Genomic DNA, 22,789 nt, shown 5'->3' on the forward strand with positions numbered 1-22,789 from the left:
TCATAATTTCTCGTGAACTTGTTAATAGCCTGGAGACATTTCAACCAGATCTGCCAGACTCGGGCAAACCACAACCAAATCTTTTGTGGATGTTTCCTTCGCATTCGATTCAAATATATAAAAGCATGTGGTATAATAAAACAGAGCAGCCTGACACCAGGGTGTTTTCATCTTTTCCAATGAGCTAATAGTATTTTAACAAAATATGCCCTTACATAGTTTTCACATTTGCTTATCATCCTTACAAAAGCAAAGTGTTAACTTTCTACCTCCCAAAAGCTGCGTCAATGACCCATATATTCACCACCTACTAGCTAGTAACTGCAGACAGTTTTTACCCCATCTGCAACAAAACTTGGGCATTTACCTATTTGAAGCTTTTCACAAAACACAGCCAGACTGCTAACTTAGAGGGTGTTCTTGGATATATCCTCACCAAAACGAAGAAACCATTGAGCATCAGATGAATGACTCATGCTGAACAGGCCTCGGCTGCTGCTGTTGAACTTTTGGTTGTTGCTGTTGTTGTTCTTTGTCCACCGCAAACTTAGCATAGTCAATACCCTTTGAAAGAGGTTTCTTTGGGTGATGCAGAGGTAGGAGGGAGACCAAGACCCTTGCAACTTCCTGCATTGTTGGCCTCTCGGTGGGGTTTCGCTTGGTGCACAGTAGGGCGAGTTGAAAGGTTTTCTTGACATGAGTAATATCCATGCAAGTCACAGATACTTCAGGGTCAACAGTCTCCATTACAGTATTATTATCCGCCTTGGACAATATCTAAGATGACCAATCCTTGTGTTAAAGGCATGTTATAAAAAAAGACAACTTGCAAGTTAAGCACAGTACTATCTAACCACAAGAGTTCACTTTTAAGATGCATATAAAGTTCGACCCTTTGTTACAATAAGCTTAAAAACCAACTTAGAAACTTGAGAGAAAACGTACCAGTTCATGCAAGTTAGACTCCTTGTCTACAGCTTTCTTCCCTGTCAGTAGCTCTAGAAGCACAATGCCGAAGCTATATACATCAGATTTTTCATTGAGCCGGGAAGTCCTAGCATATTCTGGATCGATGTAACCAATTGTTCCCAGAACATAAGTGGATGCATGGGTATTCGCACCGGGGATGGACTTGGCAATTCCAAAATCACAGAGATGAGCCTCAAAATTCTCATCCAGTAGAATATTAGAGGATTTCACATCCCTGTGAATAATGCGTGGGTTGCAATCATGGTGAAGATAAGCAAGTCCCTGAGCTGCTCCAACTGCTATTTTCAAACGTGTTTCCCAGTCAAGTTTAACCTTTTTCGGTGGTCCTGCATTGTAGTTAGCAAACGACTAGTAAATTTACAAGTCCACAGCTTCATATAAACTCATAATATCTTCTTACATATAACAGATAATTAAGATAGATTAAGTAGTGGTAACTGACCATGAAGCATATCCCAGAGAGACCCGTTCTCCATGTAGTCATAGAAGAGGAGATTTCCTAGAGGAGACAGTGAATATCCATGCAAACTGACTAAATTTCTGTGCTTGATACTGCCAATGGTTTCAAGTTCTGTCTCAAACTCCCTCCAATTCTGTTGATACCGGTTGTAGAGCCGCTTGATTGCCATTGGTCGAGAATTCTTTAGTACACACTTGTAAACTGTACTAGAAGCACCATACCCTATGATATACTTCTCATTGAGATTCTCAGTGATTCTCATTATATCATCAAAGCTGTGTATAGCCATATCCATGTGAAGGATTACAAGTTTCGCAGGACCTGGAAAGACAAGGGAAGCCTCCTTCGGTTAATTGGAAAAAAGAAAAATAAGCATGAATAAATCATATCAAACAACTATAAGATTCACATGCCTTGTCCACACTTGGTAGATCCCATCATTAACAGCTTTGGTTGGTTGGACTTGTAAATCGCTACTATCACCATAGATAATAATGTTATGAAGCCTAAAGCCATGCAGACAACAGCTGCTCTGGAGAATACAGCTGACAGCAGAATAAGTAGTCTTTGTTAAAATTTTGGAAAAGTAATATCACTATTACATTTTCACAGAAAGAGAAAAGGCTTTTTCTTACCTCTGGACTTTGGGGGTCTGCATACTGATCCCAACCAGTCACTGCATAACAGTGAGTTTCCAATGAAGCTGAAAGCAACCACAATCTATAGTTAGAACTCAGAATAGTAAACATGTAACACATAAATTGAACTGTCTTTCCCCTAGTCCTTTCCGCATACCTGTCTGGTGAAAACCGTGAAAAACTCCCCATGGGAGGTACAAAGCCAGATAGATTGTTGTATGAGACATTCCTGCAAAAATAGATGATATAACATTCATAAAAGGCTTTTAGAAAGTACATGGACAACCACACAAAAGAGCAAGACACAGACTCACATGGTCTCAAGGCTGAGACAGTTGGTTAACTGATCAGGTATCTTCCCCCGCAAGTTGTTGTTATTAAGCAACCTACCAAAGAGAGCCAACACAGAACAAAATCATCATGGTAATAAATGATAAAACTTGGACAGGATATCAATGTTGTATGGAACTTACAATGCCGCAAGGTTCTGCAACTGACCCAGTTCTGAAGGGATGCTCCCAGAGAGATTGTTGAATGACATATCACTGACGACATACAAACACAAAGTAAACAGCAAATTCGGATCTACATATTTCAACTGCAAACAAGTCCAATAAAACTCACAGGATTTGCACACTCATAAGGTCCCCAAACTCTGCAGGCAAAGGACCATCAAGATGATTCCCACTCAAATTCCTGCAAGCAACATGTTTTAAGATGTCAGAAGACAAGACTAAACAAACCCCAATTGCGGAATCATATAGTATACTTACAAAGTCAGAAGGTGCTCAAGACTGCCAACAGAAGTAGGAACAGGGCCAGATAAATAATTGCCAGACATATCCCTGAAAGGAAGACAGTTTTTAACTTCACAAAAGATGGGAGATCATATATATAGCCATGGATTAAGTGAATTTGTAGGATGATGAATACTTACAACGTGTCAAGATTGATGATATGTCCCAAATCGAGATTAATTTTTCCACTAAAAGCATTTGCTGACAAATTCCTGCGTGTTCAATAACAATAATATCAGCTGAAGAGAAAATTCAATTGAGCAAAAAGTGATACATAAAAGAACAGAACTTAAAACACAAGAACTCACAGATATGTCAAACTCCGAAGATTTCTCAATGCTAGAGGAATGGATCCAGTCAAATGATTTCCATGAACATTACTAAGCAATCAACCACGAGAAATTTTGTCAGAATGCATAAAGCTATGGTGTTCAGCAAACATGGATGGAGGGGAAATAAGATATCCTACAATTGATTCAAGGCAGTGCAGGAACCGATGTCATGTGGAATGGGACCTTCCAGATCATTGTTGGAAAGATTCCTGACCCATGTTGTGCACAATGTTAATGTAAAGAATAGCTAAAAGTACAGGGATATAGGAACTCAGGGACAATAATTCTTACAGCTCAAACAACTGTTTCAGCTTCCCAAGCTCAGCAGGAATTTTACCAACCAGATTGTTGTTATTTAACTGCCTGCAGAGATGCGAAGAGATTTCTTATACAGAGAATAAAGCATGGGACGAATGTGATGTAACAGTAAAACATTACATCAATGGGTTTGTATCAGATGAGGCAACTTACAAGTAGCTAAGCTTTGACATATTGCCAAGCTCTGGTGGAATAGCCCCAGTCAACTTGTTACCATGCAGGTATCTGGAACAGCAGATGGGTACTCAGATACAAAAATTGAAGCAGTACAGTAGCAATTAGCCCACAAAGTAACCAGACTTACAGTTTCCCAGTGTACGATAAATTTCCTAGTATCGGTGGGATTGGCCCTACGAGTTCATTCTCACTCAAATCCCTGAAAATCAAGAATGAAAGTAATCATAAAATCCCTCAACTTTACAGACATATGGGAGGAATGGCTGAAAAAATTGACAAAAATCACTTACAAAACAGCAAGTGCCTGCATTAATCCAATAACCTCAGGAATCTTCCCGGTTAATTTATTCCCTTGCAGCGACCTAACAGAACGCACAATTTAAACATGTTTCAACAGCTGAACTCCACGATAACAACACCATACTAACAGTACAAACGAAATTGAACCTACAGAGTAGCCACTTGTAAAAAACCAATGTTATATGGAATTTCACCAGTGATCTGATTGTATGATAAGTCCCTACAAATTCCAATACAAACAATGGTTAGATACCAACACAAAGAGGCCTCTATCAATTTCTTGCGAAAGAGTTCAGGACATTAAATTTTTTTCAACTTATCAAAGTCCCTTACAAGATCTCAAAACTTGTACAGTTGCCAATGTTGTCGGGGATTGGGCCGGTCAGGTTATTCCCTCTAACATCACTGCATAAAACGGAAATTTCAATACCAACAGAAACCCAGAAAGGAGAAACTGAAACCAAGAGTGGGGTTATACAAGGGAAAAAATTACTTACAAGTACCAAAGACCAGTTAATTGACACATATCAGGGGACAATGCTCCACTCAAGGAGTTGCCTCGCAGTCCACTGCAAAGTCAAATTTTAATCAAGAAAATCAGAGTGTGGAGGGTTTGTTGGCAAATTGTATATAGAACCAAAAAACCAAAGGAGTGCCGACAATGCACCAAATCAACATTACACATGAAAGAAAGGGAAAAAAAAAAACAAAAATGAAAATTATCGGATTTATTGTAATTGGTGGTACGCACAGGTATTGCAAAACTTCATTCCAATATATTAGCCTTGGTATCTCACCAGTAAGCTGGTTACGAGCAAGATCACTGCAAATAGAACAGCATCAGTCTAAAAGAGATATATCAACAGTAGTCGCAGCAAGTTTTCATCTGATCTGTGGAACTCAATCAATTAGAAGCTGGGGACTTACAGATATTTAAGGTTTGGAATTTGGGTAAGAGTTGTTGGAATAGGACCAGTCAACTGATTGTTCTTCAAATTCCTGCATCAACGGGACAAAATTGACTTCCAAAAGTTCCAAAAATACTTACAATACTAGAAAGAAATTTGCAAGGTTATAAATACTTACAAAACTTCAACCTTCTTAAGCCTTGAAAATGAGAATGGTATGTCTCCAGACAGATTGTTGTCAGACAAGTCTCTGCATTTTAAGTTTTCAACAAAGTAAGAAAATTTAAAAATGGAAATAAAAGTCAAAAGACAATCAATCACAGACTCAACATGAAGAAATGCTTACAGATATATCAGAGAAGCACAGTTGCCAATCTCATCTGGGATTTGACCAGTTAACTTATTCCCCTGCAAGTCTCTACCATTCGTAAACAAACAGTCATTAAACTACTATTCCCCTAACACAGTACATTCAAAAGAAGAACAATAGACTAAAAACATACATGGATTCTAGGTTCGCCAAATCTCCAAAAGCTGGAGAAATCTCACCGGCCAGATTCAAACTGGATAAATTCCTAAAATAAAAAACGAACCCACAAACACATAATTCAGCATAAAGTGAAATACTGTAGAATATCATCAACAGTATTACCGCAGCCAAGAACAGTGTTAGAGAGAGAGATAGAGAGAGGAGAGAGAAACTCACAAAGAGGCCACAGAAAGGCTGACATTGTCACAGAAGACACCACGCCAAGAGCAGAAATCATCGTCATGGGCATCGTTCCAGTCCAGTAACACGTTGGCTACGTTGCTGAACGAGGCCTTGATTGCCATCAACGCTTTCCCTGTGAACCCCATCATGAACCCATCATTATAATATGCAACCCACATTAAACAACACCCAGAAACCCAGCCATGGATTATAAAAAGTGAACTCGGATTAAACAAACGAATAGAATACACCACACTCCAATTTCACTTCAATACTGATTAAAAGTTTCCAAAAAAACCAAGACTGTACCTAAATTTTAAAAACAATCCAAAGAACCAGGGAGACCCCATACGAGAAAAAAAACCTGAATTTTTGGTAAAAATAAGAATGCATTTCAGCTGTTCATTTCTCCTTGCTTAAACCTCTTCATCTCTTTTTCTTCCCAGAAAGCCTAAACATTTTTTGGACTAAAGACACAAAACTGGGTACACTCAAAAATAGAAACCGAAAACCCAAACGAGGAAGCAAAGCATCACCCACCTTCATCGTTCAGAGACGAAGCAAGAGGGAAAAAACCAAACAGAACCAAACCAAACAAGAGAAAAAGAACCACATCCTTCTTCCTCCTCCGCTTCAAACCCACTGTCTCGTCCATCAACAACAAAGGAACTGAACACAACTGAACAAAGTGTGGCTTGTTTGTGAAACTGAAACGTTCAAAGGGAAAATGAGCTAAGCATTTCAGTACTCTTCACACATTATAAGACGAAGAGAGAGAAAGACAAGAGTGAGAGAGCAGACGTTTGGCGTGAAGCATAAGGCAAAACAAGACTGAGCAGCTCTGAAGTGTTATGAAGAGAGAGAGAGAGAGAGAGAGAGAGAGGGAGAGAGAGAGACCAAAGTCTCGGGCTTTAATGTGTGATTAAACGGCGGTGAAGCGACGTTAAGTCTGAAGAGAGGAGACTGTAGAAGAAAAGAGGAAGACTGGCACGGCCGTCATTCGTATACACGCACATCACAAAACCCAGAGACGATTTCCAAAGCTCTCAGCTTTTTCGACACCCATGGCTTCCATCTTCCATTTATTATTTTATATATTTATTGCAGCACTCTTATTACTACCGACACAGTTTCCAATTCGCCACCACTGTCGCCATCGGCGCGTGGACCTTACGCTCCGTGAGGGTGACTAGTTTGGTTTCAACTGGGAAGACCGAAAGAGGATAGTGATAGTTGCCATTCTGAGCTTTGTTTCAGTTGGGTCCTCTTTTCTCTCGTTTGAATTGTCGTTTACTTTGTCCTGCATTTTCATTACTAGGCACAAATTTGTGAATGGTTTTTTTTTTCTAATTTCCCCGACGAAGTTTACCTATTATAAAATCCATTTTGCCATTTTGGATTGCTTCGCCTCTTTTACGCAACAAGACTAGTTTCAGAAGTGACCAGGGAATCCCACAAAATCTTGACTGCATTTGATCGATTTTGGTCATATCCACCTTCCAATGCTATCTTTTATGTTTTCTTTGAACGAAGCTGATATAATTCAACAATGATAATGATGATGATGCTGCTCGTGTGGGTCGTGTCAACCATAAACCCCAAGGCAATGCTAAGTCGCGCGTGGAGTCACTAATCTCGTACGTTAAGCCATTAGCAGGATAATCAAATGGGGACTTTACAAAGATTCTATTTTAAATTAATTTGGGGTTTTACGATTTTCGAAGACGAACAAAGATAAACCCAGAAATCATATTTGTAAAAATTAATGGCGAGTTGGCGACAGAGGAAGCAGCTTTGCAGCGTTTGAAGTTTGAACACATAAACAGGCTTGGGTTCGATTAAAGCTGGCCATGCTAATGCCATTTCTGCTCTCTATAAATCTCTTCCACTATTTTAATTTACTGGGATTGTCACCTCCTATTATTCTATCATTTCTATGGTTGAAAGAGATTGTCCGTCGGATAAATAAACACCACGGATAGTAAATTCCTTTTCTGACCATCTTGAGGTTTTCCAAATTCTAACCTAGTTTTTTGTACTCTTTAAGATGTACCCTAATCTCATTTGAAACCGAAATTGAGGGTTCTATCTACATATATGATCTTACGACTATGGACGCTTGAATTGAATGATCAAAAAATGTAGCTTCACATAATTGAATGACTTTTCTTCCTTCTTCCATATAATCTTAGTCATTTATATGATTACTCTACTCTAAATACGATCTTACATACATATGATCTTACATATACGTGGACAGAAGGTTGTAATTTTAATGCGTGTGAAGTTAGATTAAGCTTTGGTCATCAAAGTCGTAAACTATACACACATCGCTTTTTAGATTCATATTAAAACATTGAAGACTAAGGTAGATAAAAATTAACATATATTGATCAGACCCGTACACTCTGTTTATCTTTCATCAAAACAAATGCAGATTATTGTGATTATATGTATCTAGACCTATAGAATTCTATAAACACATGGAACTCTGTAAAATCGGTGACTTAAGACGACCACCTTAATTGGTAACACTAATGGCCGGCCTAGCCTAAGTAGTGGAGAACCTAACCAAGTAAATAACATGGGGAACTCTCTTGCTTTCTACTTGACAACACCATCTTCTTTAGTGAATGGGGAGAGAGACAATGCAAAGACCCAACCGATTATCGAAGCCGGGTTATTAATCACAAAGGCGACGAGCTTTATGGAGAGCCCTATGCAAGGGCAATGCGACCCTAATAATGAAGGGGCACTCTACACGTGGCTAAAGACGGAAGGAAAGCCCATGGGGTCACAGCTAAAGCCATCATCATAGAGATTATAAAATAGGAGCCAGAGGAGACCTTATGAGACTAACAGAGGCTAAAGCTATGAAAAGAAACAGAGAAAGACAAGACCGGCGGATCAGTCGCCGGTGAACCGCCGTCAGCAATTGTACCCACCCGGCGTGAGCCCTCTGAGGGACCCACCTCTTTCGTCCCGTTGCGTTTTTGGGGTTTTGGGTCCCGTTGGTTTGGTCCACTGGACTAGATTGTGGTTCAAATTTGGTTTCTGGGTAGTGGGCCTCTTTGGCTGGTAAACTGTGTCCTGATTTGGCTAGTTTGCTACTTATAGGAGAAGAAGGGGGGAAGAAGGTGATCTGAGTTTGAAGATGATGTTCTCTTTGCTCATTCATTGAGATCGAGTTTTTTAACACTTCCTGATGAACCAATTTTTAAAAGACGAGTCCTACATTTTCCCTTATCTAAGGCTGAAGGTGTTATAGACCTCGTATAGCTCCGGCGGGGAATTTGAAAGGCGAGTTTATACCTGACATCGGTCGAGACAAATCACTGAGGTATGACACCTGCATAATGGAAACTTACTCAAATAAGTGCGACTCCAACAAAATCTTCATTTCTAAACTTTTATCTACTTTAGCAGGATATTGAGTCACTTTCAACTCCAACAGTTTCTCTAGAAATAGCATTAGAGATGAACGAGACGACTTTTTCTATTGGTTTAGAATGTAATTAAGTTTAAATCAGATCTCATACACATAAACTCATCCTTATATTGCTATTGTGTGAGTAGAGTGAAAATGTGAATGAGGAAGAAAGAGAGATGAGTTCCCTTAGCACTACCATTATGCCTACATTCTCAGAAATGAACACAAAATTATGTAAAATCATAGTTCGAATCTTGCAGGCAAAGCAAAGCAAAGGGGTGGTCAACCACAGACTCAAACCAGTCAACCTAACAAAGAAGTTAGATACAAGACACAACAGAGAAGGTATGGGACCAATTTGGCAGGGGCAATAATAAAGAAGGGGCGCTGCTACGGGATTGATTACACCCATGATAAGTCACGTGATCTTCAACTCTCCCTCTCCTCTACAATTTATAAGTCTCATCATCCTTTACACTTGCTTTTTCGTCCTCTCCATTTGGGATGAAATATACAAATTTTAGGTTATACTATGATCCAAGACGTTGACAACTTGACCTGTTTATTGGTTACATTATTTGAGTTACTTTACTGCACAACATTGGAGGGTCACAGTAGGCAATAGGAACAGGAAAGGTTTTGGGGTCACAAATCAATTTAGATGTGTATCTTTTTGAGTTAGGAGTGGTCCTAGTTCCTATGTTACTACTAAACACTAATTCACAGTTAGTAGCAATGTAGCGTACACTTTTTCCATACGCTAATCACATGCTGCATTCATATCATATTGATAACGAACATTTTGCACGGACCCAATTTCTAAATGCGAGCTGCATGGGCAATATACGGAGATCAAGGGATAATCTTATGTCCATAGTCGTCCACTGCCGCATTATTTAAGAGCATGAAACAGTAATGACTAGAATTATCTGCAGGCACAACCAGTTTGGTGTTCTCCGAGTTCTCAAGGGCATAATAGTGAACAAGTTACTCAAATGCAGTACTCAGTTGAGTAAAGAACCTGCTCTAAACTTCTGAATTCTGATAATATGTGAACTTCTATTAACATATTCAGAAGTTTATGTGGATCGGTTCATTAACATAGGATTATTTGCAGAGTGATTCAAATGACAGTGATGTGAACGTAGAAGTACAACACAAAACTGGAGCCAGATAGTGATTCACATCTTAGCATGCAGTTTTGAGAAAGAAGCAAAAACCACGGTTCAACAATGAGGATGACAACTTAAGGACATGTATCCGTTCAATTAACAATACACATTACAATAAGAATAAGAAAAGAACTTCAACCTTCCCTTCTGCTGTTTAGGGGACTGGGTCAGCATTGTGCCACCCCTTGGTACACGGAGGGATGGTCACAAACTCATCGAATTCTTTTACATGAATATCACAGCACTTCCACTGCAAAATTAGAAGAGAGATATTATTGGACTTGTAGATAAGTAACACAGAATATATGACTGAACCAAGTATGCAGTAACTCACTCCTCTCACTCGGTCATGGAAAACAGCAGGGCCTGGGTGGTAACTGCATGCTGTCTCATGGTTATCCTTCTCTTTGAAAGTTTGACCACAACCTTTATTTTTGCAGGTTTGCGGCTGGTTTATGTCTATAATTTTTTTTGGTGGTGCAGAAGTGCCTTGATCTTCTGTAATGCTTTCAGTAAGTGGCGTTGTAACTACATTTACAGGCTTTGAGTTCATTTCTTTGGATTGTGAACCTGGACAAGGAAGAGCTTGCTTCAGCATAATATATAAAAGAAATTTTGAAGAGGATGAATACATTCTGAAAGTTGGAGCTTTATTATCAACCATATAGAAGTAATTTACAAAAAGTAAGGTATCTTAAATAATTTGAACAAGAAGAGAAAGATAAATTAGGAAATCAGCATGGATGGTTAAACGACCCAAGCTATCAGAAAATACTTGAAGATAATGGGAAGATTTTAGATCAGGCAATAACAAAACATGGGATGATTAGACATCATCAAAACCCAAACCCAAAAGCTTATATGTGTGTGTTGCCTCTGTGGAATGTTGGCTATTTTCCCAAAACCCCTCAGCAATGGAAATACATTATGCCGTCATTGCATCGTTGCTAAAATTCATCTACAAGGAACTCTATTGCAGTTCGTTACCCACATGTCAAACATCCATATCAATATATATCTGTAAACTGTAATACTCTTATTGTTCACCACAAGTCACAAATAGAAACAAATATTACAATCTCTCCTAGTTGCAATTGTTAAAGCATTCTAAAACGGCCAGATATACAATATTTATGAAAAGACTACCCATCTCTGGACACATACCAAGCTTGAAAACTGAGACTAAAGCAAAACACAACCAAATGAACATACCATGATCTGAACAGAAGAAACCCTGCCGGCACCTAGCGCACAACTGTTTTGCTGATGCATCAGATGCAGGAGCAGAAGTAGGTAAGGAAACAGGAGTCCCAGGCTTCGGCTTTGCCAACACTGGTTTCTCTGTCGTGTGTTTACCTGTCTTGCACCTTTTTTCAACTCAAAGAAGAAATAGTAATGTCATGCACAATCAACTGAAAAGGGATCACAAGAATCATATAAATCCAATAACAAAATTAGCACTCACCCTTCTAATTCTAAAAACAAGCTGAAATCGTGACTCTTTTTCTTGCAACAACTCCACTCTTTAATCCCATCATGAAATATAGGCTGAAAAAAGCAAAGACTCAGTACTTAACTCATGGCATTGAACATTTGAACTTAAACCAAACATAACTAAATCAATAAGCATATCCGTATACTTACTCCCTGATAAATCGAAGATGCCCACACCACCGAAACCAGGCGAAAACATGCAAAAGAACAACCAGAATCAAAACATAACAAACAGGATTTCACAAAGCACAACTAAAACTTCCACACTCTATCGTAAAGTGAAAAATCCATGTCACATTACACATAATGCACATCCATTTCAATTGGTTCACATCAAATTTCGATTCATAGCAGTAGGACAAGCCAAATTTTCCAAACATAGATTGAACTAATTGGAGTAATCACGAGCTGAAGTAAGCAATCGAATTGAGTTTTGGATTTCAATCAGGGATTTTCTGGCTCAAACGAAAAGCAAGCAGCGAAATCGATATGAATGGTTTGAAAGAAGGATAAAAAAGAGTGGCGAGTATTGGAGAAGAGGGACAGGGAGTACCGCAGCGTGGTATTGGCAAGAGCCTTCGGGATTGTTGTCGTCGGAAAACGTGGCGTTGCAGCCGATTCGCTGGCATTTAAGCAGAGCTGCCGGCTGGCCCTCCATTCTCTCTGAGTCTCTGTATCTGAAGAAGAAGAAGAAGAAGAAAGACTGAGAAAGAAAAGAATGACCGGGGCAAGAAGTCTTGACAGATTCGCACTTTGATTTTCTTTTCTTCGAAAAAAGAAAGGGAATTTCTCTAGAAACTGCGCCGGTCTGGGCTATAGCCCAGAGGCTCTGGGATTCTACGGCCCAATTAATTGCGATTTATGATAATATGATTAATATCTATAAATGTTTTCTAGACTCGAGACTAATACGCTTTTTTACTCTGGCCATAAAGAATAGTCTGCAAACTAATACGCTTTCTCACCCTGACCATGAAGAATAAATTGAATTCTACGTTAATTGGCGTCGGCAGACGATGAATGCAAATCTCAGTACGATGATTTTCTGTGGTTATTTCTTCACCTTAATAATTTTTTTAACTCTTACCAACTCGATCACATGTAGTTATTTCTCAGTCTTAGCTTCGAAAAATCATAAGACATATTCGGCTTGAAATTTTTTTTTTCACATCAGCAGTTAGCAATTGCATATCTAGGTGGGCTCATTAGCCTCACTTGCACCCATTTTGCAACTTTTTACTTTTAAGATAAGACAAAATTGTCAAAATACACCTTAAACTTGACTAAAATTGTCAATTTGCACTCCAAACTTATATTTGAGTCAATTTACCTCCTAAATTTGGTAAAAATTACCGATTTGCACCACATCCGTTAAATTTAACTGTTTTCATCCAATTTTGCGTCAAATGTCATGCACATGAGGGGTAATGTTGTCATTTTTTATTTATATTTTTCTTAAAAACAAATACAAATATTCTTTAAAATGAGAATTATTTTTTAATCAAATTATTTATTTACATCTTTTTTCTACATACTTAATCCTACTTCGAATTATATATTCAACATACTTACTCATTCAAATATAGTGTGTTGTGTATATATATATATATATATATATATATATATATATATATACACATTGTTGGAAGAGGAACGAAACGAGAATAATAACGACGTAATGGAACAAAACGTAACCATTTAATTATTGATAATGGGGCCTATATATAGGCATTACATAACTACAATCCCATAGGATTCGGAGTTCTAATCTATTACAGAGATGCAAATTTATCTCTAACAATAAACCTAATAAGTCTAAGACACACACAATGGTAGAATAGTAATTCTCCCAGAACACACATTTATTTTTAATTTCAATGTATTTATTTATATTTTTCTAAAATCTTTTAACATAGTATATCACGTAAAATAATAAATATATAAATCAATAACATGTTTCGAAAAAAAAATTGTAACAAGTGTTCATTTTAAGTAATTTTATTAATTTATTTCATTATTAAATATGAATAAATATATAATGATAATATTGCCCCTCAAATGCATAACATGTGACTTAAAATTTGATGAAAAACATTAAATTTAACGGATATGGTGCAAATCGACAATTTTTACCAAGTTTAAGAGGTAAATTGACTCAAATGCAAGTTCAGGGTGCAAATTGACAATTATGACTAAGTTTGGGGTGCAAATCGGCATTTTTGCCTTAAGATAAATGCAGTATATCAGAGCCGTAACAATGATGCTGCAAATGAACACTGAACAGTGATTGGTATTAATTATCCATCAAAATTTGATTCTGAAGTTCCAATCTTTCGTGGATACAATTTCATAACTCTAGTATATGCTGTAACCCTCTTCAAATAAACTATCTATAACACTTGAAGAAGATCCCTAGATAGAATCCTATTTACAAGCTGCTCAAAGAGTACAAAACAAGAGCCATGCAACGCTATACTCCAAGAATGATAACTCCAAGATAACTTAATATCGGGAAATCTGTCATCTGCATGGTTTATAGAATTGCCAGTGAATTCCAAACCTGATATTCCCACATCATACAGCTGAGTCGTGAAGTTACAATCAGACACTTGATAGGCGGAAGAGGTCACAATATTCTGTTGTGTGCTTCAATCATCGAAACTTTCTCCTGAAAGTTGGCAAAATGTAAGCTGAGACTCAAAAGTTTTGATAGCTTTCAGAAATAAAATATACGTTTAGGCACTCTTATGTGTCCCAAGTGTATCCAGCAAACAACAGAGAATAATTCAATTTTAGGCACCCTAGATGAATATCACTTAATAGTTTAAACTCAAAAGGTATACCGTCCTTGCAAGTGTGTGTCACCATGCATATATGTGCTCAGAGAGGAGGAAAGATAGAGACCTCATTATGTATTATAGTAACTTCAGCAGGAAACCAGTGCATAAGAACTCCCAAATTCATTATGGCAGGAGTCATCTTAAACAAGAGAGGAGTCGTAACCTGTAAAACATTCTAGGTGAGTATATTGATAGGGAAATTCATTTTTCACGGAAAATGAAAATAGAATTACCAGGCTAAGTGCTGTTGTTCCGAGAAGAAGCAGGTACATCTTCCCCTGTAGAAAAATTTTGTTGAAAAGAAAAACAACAATAAACTAAATGAGAACTGATAGCCAGATCTGGTGTATACAGCCGATAACTGCAGGGTACCAACAGAAAACTAAGCACATTTCAAATTGCATCTTAAATATGTTAAACTTTAACTTCTCAATGTCGGAGTGCATGTTAACAAAAGGTATCTTCTTAAAGTTCTTATATTGCAATAAAAATTTCATGAACTTCATTTCATCATTCCGCACTGCTAACAGCATTGTGTTCAAAAGAAAAACAAAAAACAGCTTTGTGTTCAAACAAAATCCTGATAGTAAAATTTAACCATTCACTGAAATCTTCTATGCTTTTTAAGAGAACCAAATTCCTTTTCAAACAAACAAAAAAACTAATTACAGTTGTACATGTGCAAATGTTGCATAAACTATGACTGACAAAGAGAGGAAAAAGTTACCTCAATTAGATGAAGGTTGGAGGCCCGACTTAAAAGAACAAAAGCAAATTCTCCAATTTGAGCAAGTGAGACTCCAACCTATTAAGAGTAATCAAATCTTGATATTTGGACTTGTTTAATAAGTTTGTCAGAGACAAATGAGATATTCGCCCAAATTTCAAATGAACTTACCATAAATGATGTTCTGAAGCTGTATCCAAAGGCCTTAGTAACTATAGTAACAACAGCAGTCTTTACAACTATAACTAGAATAACAGACGCAAGAAGTATGTCCACGTGGCTCCACAGGAAATGTACATGTATCAGCATTCCAATGCTTGAAAGGAAGAGAGCTGCAAATAAGTTACGAATTGGCTCCACCTGTAATGCAGATAACCACCATGTTCAACAACAAATTATTCCATATATGTTTTCTCTTTCTTTTCTCCAGAGAAGATCAATAAAGCATTTATCTCAGGTAACAAGTAAAAACGCAGATGAGTACCTGATCTAAAGTATGTTGTGCAAAGTCAGTGGTTGATATCATAATCCCGGCCACAAATGAACCCAACTCAAGGCTAAGGCCCAGCTTATCGCTGCTCTGAAAAGATTACAGTGATTCACAACTATTAAATCAGTATTTTTTTCCCACACATATGTAGAAAGATCCCTACAATAGAACCACATTTAAGTTCTTACATCTAAAGCTGCAGGCTCCAAAAGTGGCATTTCATTATCAAACAATTTTGATAAATAACCACAGATTAGTTCACTTACCCATGCAGATAACAAGCAGAAAGCCACAACAGCCAGTTGATAAAGCTCATTTGTCTGCTTCAGAATATGAATTGTAAAAGAACAAATTAAGTTGTAGTCAATCTAGGTTCCAGAAGGTAACTAACTTGCTCAAATAGAATAGCAAAACTTACTTGAGAGGACAACTTCATCATCAGTTTCAGAAAGCGAGGAACAAACGACCAACACAATACAGATGAAGCGACAAGATATAATGATAGGACTAGCACCCTGAAGTAAAAACAAAATACAAATATAAGTAACAACTTCGGAATGAAGGTAAACTTGATTAAGGCAACCAAATATGAGAAAAGAGATTCACACTTTCGTTATGGCATCAAAACAAGCACAGAGCAGAAACAATTAAAGATGGTGATAAAAGAAAAAGTGCAATTAAGAAGGCAACAAAGCAGACTTACAACTTCCCCACTGAAACCATCCCCTGGAAAACACCACTATGGCCGCCCAAAACTGGGAGCAAAGCAAACAGTAAACCAACAGCACAATCCTGAAATAACCAGAGAATACAAATGGATATGCTCCAGATATAGCCTTATTATGTAAAAACTTATCAATAAATTTGACATTCAAGCTTTCACTTGCATAACCTACCTGGAATATTAACGTCCCAATTGTAACTTGACCATGCAGAGAACTATTACTGTTCCTTTCTGCTAGAAATTTCACCACCTGGTAAAAGGGAAAACAAGAACTGAGGTTAATTCAAAAATAGCAATGAACAAAAGTTGCAATGTAGCTAATCGTCAGAAACGTACCACCGCTGTTGATGACATTGAGAGGAAGGAGCCAACAAAAATTCCCTCAGACAACTTTGCTCCACACAGCTGCAAAAGAAGCAAAAGGTAAGCACAGTGCTCATTTCAATACGAATTAGTATTTAAGAAAAACCAAATAATAAGACTGAGTATGGTAGAAACTATACCCCGGCAATTATGCCACACAAGAACATAAATGTTAAGATTTGAAGAAGCCCTCCAAGAACAGCTACGGGGCCAACAACTTTCAACTGCATCAATTAAAAGTTACATAGGGTATTCTCATCTCTTCCTTAGGATATGTATGATCTCTTACAACTTTTCAGCAAAACAAGAATGAAGTTAAATTTCCAAAGCTAGACATACCTTAGCCAAAGAAAACTCCAACCCTAAAGCAAAAAGAAGAAATACAACACCAAACTGTGCAACAGTTTCTACCTGTAGCAAATAAGAAAGGATTACACTAAAATATTGTTACCAGAGCTGTGATAACGGGTAATCTTTAGATAAAGTTACACGGAGATTACCCAGAAAGTGAGTATTGTTTTGTTCTACTCTTCTTCTTTTATATCTAGGCTATTTACGACAACTTGGCACTTAAGCATCATTTTACTCATTCTTCTTATAAGACTAATGTGATATGCATAACACAATCTCATAATGAAAATGACCAGCATTAGAAGATTCGAGCTACAATATTGTGGGAAGAGAAAAAGTAAATCCTTCTAGAAACTTTAACTCTCATATCAATAAAGAATTGAGCTTCGAAGTGATCATACTCACACGAACATACCTGAACCATTTCACTGATGAACATGAGACCCCCAGGTCCAATGAGAGACCCCGCAAGAAGATACCCCACAATCACCTATTATATATACACATAAAAAAGAAAAATAATAAACCAGAGTTGCATCAAATGAACAAGTTAATTATATATAGCTGCATCACTAAACATAGATAAACACTAAGCTACAAATGAGTGAAAAATATAAACAGCCGGAAATCAGAGACTAAGATCTAAAAAACATACTGGTTGCCCCAAACAAGAAAACACAATTCCTCCAATGGCTGCAGAAACTATGATAACCACCAGATCAGAAATTAACCTGCACGAATGGTATGTGTCAGCTATATATTATATGCACCAAGAAGTAAAATGAAAACTCAGAAACTCAATGATTGACATCTTGTCATAAAACTACAAAATATGATTTTCAATTGAGGAAACATTAGGTCATTTAGGTAATGCAAGAACCATAAAACATCAAATTAACCAAGATGTTCTTTCCATCTCTGGTAATGCATTTTTGTTGCAATCAAGAACCAACTCAGTTCCAGGACTATTTATGTGTAGCACAATCAGGAAAGGACTATTTCACGATACCTCAAATCTACTTGAAGTACTGGATATTTGGATTTCTTGTTCGACATCACGAACACGTTGTCCTATCAACATAAAAATAGATAGCAGATTTAAAGATAAGCAATTACTCCTGAAAGTCCCTGCCACAGCTCTCAACATGTAAAAGTAAATAAACACACTTGAAAAAAAAAAACCTTTTTGTCAATCAAGGTTGTTGTTTCCTCAGAGTCTTCATTCTCAAGTGAGAAAACACCTTGAAACTGATAAGATTTTGTGCCGCTGACAACCAAAGCAAAATAATCAGTATACATTACTACAACTCCAAAGCGACGAAAACTCCGATCTCATTCTGTAATAAATTTAACCTCTTGTCACAACACAATCAACTTAGACTACTATAACATCGACGTACTTATTCTCCTGAGTATCATTCTTATTTCCCTTCTCATGAGTGATCTTAGCTACAGTCTCCAGTACCGCCTGAAACAATCACCGAATAAAAATAATAATAAATATGTTCAAAATTCAGATAACGCCTACATAAAACCAAATTAAAAGTAATCAAAACTTACTTGTTGATCAGCCACACTACTGTTAAAGCTGCTTTTATCAGATCCTAATAAAAATCGAAAGCCAACGAAAAAGTTAGCTAACACTAAACCACATAATTCCGAAACCTAAATCACTAAAGCTACATTTCAGCAAAAACAAACGCTGCTTTCAATAATAATCTGCTTAGTTCTTCAGCCACAGCCTCACTTAACTCGCCTAACCTAAACTCAATCAAATTGAGATTCTCAATTTCAATTTCAATTTCAAATTCAAGGCTGAAGCTACAAAATTAGATAATGTAAAGCTAGAGCTGAAGGAGAAGAAGAAGTAACCTTCGGGCTGATCGTTATCGGAGAACTCCTTCTCGAGAACCCGATCGAACATTTTGGCGATGGTGCCGTCGTTGCTCTCCGGCGCGGAGGAGTTCACCATAGTGCCGTAGAACCTCTCCCTCATTTCCTTATCGGATCTCACCGCAGACGAAACCGTGGCGTGAATCAAAAGCGTCGCAACGCAATAACAGAACCCGAACCCGACGAACCGGCCGCGCTTTCTCTTCGCCATCGAAAATGTGGCCGGTGAAGATCGAATCGCAGAGTGTTGCTTTCTCTCTGGAATTTAGGGTTGAGAAGAATTGAATTGAATTTGAAATGCGTGAGAAAAAAGGAAGCCTTTTATTAATTCGGGAAATTTAGTTGGTACTGGCGGGATCGGGACATCACCTGAACGTATGAACGCGGGACACGTATGCATCCGGGGGTACTGTTGTCTTTTCAGCTTCTGATAGAGGGAGCCGTGATTCCATGTGGTCGTTATATGTTTTTGTTCGTGAACGAGCATCTTGAAGATTCTATTATGATTTACATTTCAATTTTTTTTTTCATTGCAGCGAGTATCATTGTGTTTGTGCTTGTTATGTTTAAGTATTAAATATATGTTTGCTAAACCATGACATTCTCATTGTAATTCACCCATATATAACTACACTCCCTCAAATATTGGATAGTATTTGAATAGTATTTGTCCAAAACATGTATCGCACAATACAATTTACAGTGGATAGAGTTGAGAATTTTGGTTCTGTAGTTGGAATGGAGGATTTAGGAAATATAAAATCAAACATTACGATGGGGTGTAATCAATTAGACCTTATTATCATTAAGCATTGCAATTATAAGAGACTTGTAGAATTATACACGTTTTCATTGATAAATTTACAGAAAAAAAAAACTCTTTTAATTTAAGGTGTTCAGTCAATGTCGCCGACATGTGGGTGTCATTCGTAACACAAAAACAAGTTACAACCAGGAAGTGCGGCAATAGCATAAGTCATATTCTATTTAACCCGAAAATGAACGACCTAAACTACCATAGCATACATTTAGATCATGATGAACATAGTTCAAGTATTTTTTTTCTTTTTGAGAAAGTTAAACACTATAATATATGAGAGTTCTTATTCATACTTTCAAAAATGATATTTGTACTTCACCCTTTTTTAAAATTTGTGTTGACATTTTCAACTCACGTAAAATTATTGATAAAGACACATATATTAATAAATCAAAATAGCAATAAACATTTATTTAAGTAATATGTGGCAATAAAGTTCACATTCTTAATATCCTACCAAACAATTTCAATAAGAACGGAAGATATTAAATGAAGACAATGGAAATTGAAGCATAAACGTGTTATGTACTCATTCAGACATCATTTTGTTAACTCTAACCGACCCATTGAAATTACTCTTAGAAATTATGAGTGATCAAGTGATCATTTTGCTCCAATATCAATAATTAATCATGCTTCCATAAAGTAACTCAATTCTTGTCATCTCCAAAGTTTGATCGAAGAACATGTTATAATTCATTCTAATCTGTTTATGATTTCATAATTGTATTGTTATAGTTAATTTGTTGATTTAGTATGATTGTGAAATTTTAAAATTAAGAGGTTTAATTGCAAAATATGAGGTATGAAAGTTTTTCAAAAACAAAAAGGATTTCTATTGAATATTAAATTATGGGCATTTTGGAAAAATTAATAATGTGTAAAATAACATTTTAGTAATTTATAAAAGTTTTTTAGAAATCTGTTAAGCAGAGAGATCTAAATACAATTTTTAAAAATATGAATAGAAACTCACAAAATATATAATCCAAAACCACAAAGTACAAACCATAGGGTTTTGGTTAAATTTCTCACTCTCTGAGTCCTCCCTACCTATAACATTAGTAACTATGTAATTGGCATGTCTCATTACATCTTTATTGTCAGACTCAAGAAGAGATAATCAATTTCCAACACTAAATTGTCACGTCAAATATTTGCACGTCCAATAAAAGATTAGTGCTCAAAGCTCAAACCAGCAAATTGGGCCGATGACACACAAATCCCACATCTCCGACGCATCGACGTGTCACACCTGCCGTCCACCCACAACTGTCAAATGGAGCGTGGCATCCACAGTTCTCTCTATATCCTCCTATAAAAATCTCGTCTCCCACCGACCAATCGATCACTCCAACAAAAACCCAAAACTCCCAGGGACATATTTCAATGGCGTCGATTATCACAACCACCGGTCTGGTTTCTTGCGGCTACGTCAAATCTTCGGGCCCGTGTCCGAGTCTTGGCAGCACAAGAGCCACAACCTTCGGAACTCACCGCCTCGCTTGCCCTTCCGGCGTTGACTTCAGCCGGAGGAAGAAGACTGTTGCGGTGGTGAGGGCGGAGGTTCAGCCGATCAACCCGGAGATTAGGAAGACTGAAGCGAAGGTTGTGGACTCTGTTGTGGTCACTGAGCTCGCTAAGCCCCTCACTCCTTATTGCAGGTAAAAGTAGTTACTTTGGTTTAGTTCAAGTCTGGAAAGATTGAATTTTTGGAGATGAAATGAGGTATAAGCATTTTGTTGTAGTGCTCAATTTTTTTTGAAGAGGAGTACTTGAACTTGGCTGTAGCATTTCTAGTTCTAGGCTTAATGTCAAGTCTTGCATTGATGGATTTGATTAAACTTGTTTATCGTATATTGTTGGATTACGAAAGATCGATTTCTTGGTTCCACAATTGGCTATCGATGGAGTTGATACGATGATAGCTAACTTGGCAATTTCTTATTGAACTTAGTTTGGGGATTTTTAGTCGTAAACGAGTGTTAGTGTTGGCATGGCTCAATCATGGAGTTGGAGCAAACTGAAGATCATTGTAATTTGGGCATGTTTTTGATTAATGTCGTGAATGGTAGGCTTGAATGAACGACAGTAATTTTGTGGGTGTTTATGTATAGGTGTTGGAGGTCGGGGACTTTCCCCTTGTGTGATGGAAGCCATGTGAAGCACAACAAAGCTACGGGTGACAATGTCGGGCCATTGCTCTTGAAGAAGGAGTAAAGCTTTTGAATTTAGAGGAGGTACTGTGATAGAAGAGGTATCTGGTTTGAGAATCAATTGGAGGCTCATCTTGTAGATTATTTGTTCATGATATTGGCTACAATCGATGCATTATTTATAATATGTTGTTAACATTTTGAATAGTTGTTGGAGATTTTGAATAAAGATCTATGTGCTGTTTATTTCCTAGTGTCTGTTTTAGTTTTGTTCATATTTCAAAATGGTGTCTCAGCAATTCTGAGCAGTGGACAAAAATGAAAGTGTGAATGACCAAGTCTTATCTTGATTTTGATCAGTCATGCAGAAAATGCCTTCCACACAACTATAGACTTTCACTAGAGCATAAAGTACTATAAATTGAGGATCAACGACTCCCAGATACCTGATTGTTCTTTCACTGCGTTGCTCATCAATGTTCTGATATAGTAAGGAAGTAACAGAGTCTGAATATTTGAAAATTTTAGCCAAATGGCCTGCGCTTTCTTCGGGGTTAAGTCGACTTTGTTGCCATCTCCAGCTTCCCGCATCTTATTCTATCTGCAATTGTCATTATTCCTCAAAAGTAATATGGGATTGATCGAGAGAATGACACTGTCACTTCAATACTGAATGGGAAAATTCTCTCCATTGCGT

The 22,789-nt window shown here is 37.3% G+C and overlaps 5 protein-coding genes across 8 annotated transcripts in view; 2 read left to right on the top strand and 3 right to left on the bottom strand.

The window, feature by feature from the left end:
* Positions 1-22,789, top strand: part of LOC126804158 (embryo-specific protein ATS3B) — a 116,573-nt gene that overhangs the window by 80,508 nt on the left and 13,276 nt on the right. The window lies entirely within an intron of this gene.
* On the bottom strand, positions 192-6,209 carry LOC126804109 (LRR receptor-like serine/threonine-protein kinase ERL2). The gene is made up of 27 exons (XM_050531885.1): positions 6,173-6,209; positions 5,627-5,765; positions 5,424-5,495; positions 5,267-5,338; positions 5,099-5,170; positions 4,940-5,011; positions 4,764-4,835; positions 4,510-4,581; positions 4,346-4,417; positions 4,164-4,232; positions 4,003-4,074; positions 3,840-3,911; positions 3,689-3,760; positions 3,509-3,580; positions 3,355-3,426; positions 3,194-3,265; positions 3,026-3,097; positions 2,862-2,933; positions 2,713-2,784; positions 2,562-2,633; positions 2,403-2,474; positions 2,246-2,317; positions 2,086-2,153; positions 1,864-1,995; positions 1,433-1,771; positions 946-1,316; positions 192-777 (listed from the first exon to the last, which is right to left on the bottom strand). Exons 2-27 carry the CDS (start codon positions 5,752-5,754, stop codon positions 460-462), a joined length of 2,793 nt encoding a protein of 930 aa, XP_050387842.1. The 5' UTR covers positions 5,755-5,765; positions 6,173-6,209; the 3' UTR covers positions 192-459.
* Positions 10,283-12,434, bottom strand: LOC126804155 (cysteine and histidine-rich domain-containing protein RAR1). 2 transcript variants are annotated; one of them, XM_050531932.1, is made up of 6 exons: positions 12,281-12,434; positions 11,879-11,898; positions 11,700-11,782; positions 11,447-11,601; positions 10,569-10,804; positions 10,283-10,484 (listed from the first exon to the last, which is right to left on the bottom strand). In XM_050531932.1, the coding sequence occupies exons 1-6, from the start codon at positions 12,384-12,386 to the stop codon at positions 10,389-10,391; spliced, it is 696 nt and encodes a 231-aa protein (XP_050387889.1). In that variant the 5' UTR covers positions 12,387-12,434; the 3' UTR covers positions 10,283-10,388. The 2 variants fall into 2 exon arrangements, with proteins under 2 accessions (XP_050387889.1, XP_050387890.1); XM_050531933.1 differs by lacking the exon at positions 11,879-11,898 and having other exon boundaries at positions 12,282-12,434.
* LOC126804121 (K(+) efflux antiporter 5) lies at positions 13,974-19,391 on the bottom strand. 3 transcript variants are annotated; one of them, XM_050531895.1, is made up of 20 exons: positions 19,096-19,391; positions 18,784-18,827; positions 18,624-18,691; positions 18,406-18,490; positions 18,233-18,294; positions 17,879-17,954; positions 17,639-17,713; positions 17,212-17,283; positions 17,013-17,096; positions 16,846-16,914; positions 16,682-16,759; positions 16,489-16,577; positions 16,204-16,300; positions 16,052-16,105; positions 15,780-15,875; positions 15,467-15,655; positions 15,296-15,373; positions 14,802-14,846; positions 14,633-14,731; positions 13,974-14,396 (listed from the first exon to the last, which is right to left on the bottom strand). In XM_050531895.1, exons 1-20 carry the CDS (start codon positions 19,325-19,327, stop codon positions 14,355-14,357), a joined length of 1,734 nt encoding a protein of 577 aa, XP_050387852.1. In that variant the 5' UTR covers positions 19,328-19,391; the 3' UTR covers positions 13,974-14,354. The 3 variants fall into 3 exon arrangements, with proteins under 3 accessions (XP_050387852.1, XP_050387851.1, XP_050387853.1); XM_050531894.1 differs by having other exon boundaries at positions 16,052-16,108; XM_050531896.1 differs by having other exon boundaries at positions 14,572-14,731; positions 16,052-16,108.
* Positions 21,147-22,345, top strand: LOC126804160 (CDGSH iron-sulfur domain-containing protein NEET). Its single transcript, XM_050531938.1, has 2 exons — positions 21,147-21,600; positions 22,054-22,345. Exons 1-2 carry the CDS (start codon positions 21,326-21,328, stop codon positions 22,154-22,156), a joined length of 378 nt encoding a protein of 125 aa, XP_050387895.1. The 5' UTR covers positions 21,147-21,325; the 3' UTR covers positions 22,157-22,345.

This window comes from Argentina anserina, chromosome 7, assembly GCF_933775445.1.
Source record: "Argentina anserina chromosome 7, drPotAnse1.1, whole genome shotgun sequence".
Taxonomy (NCBI): Eukaryota; Viridiplantae; Streptophyta; class Magnoliopsida; order Rosales; family Rosaceae; genus Argentina; species Argentina anserina.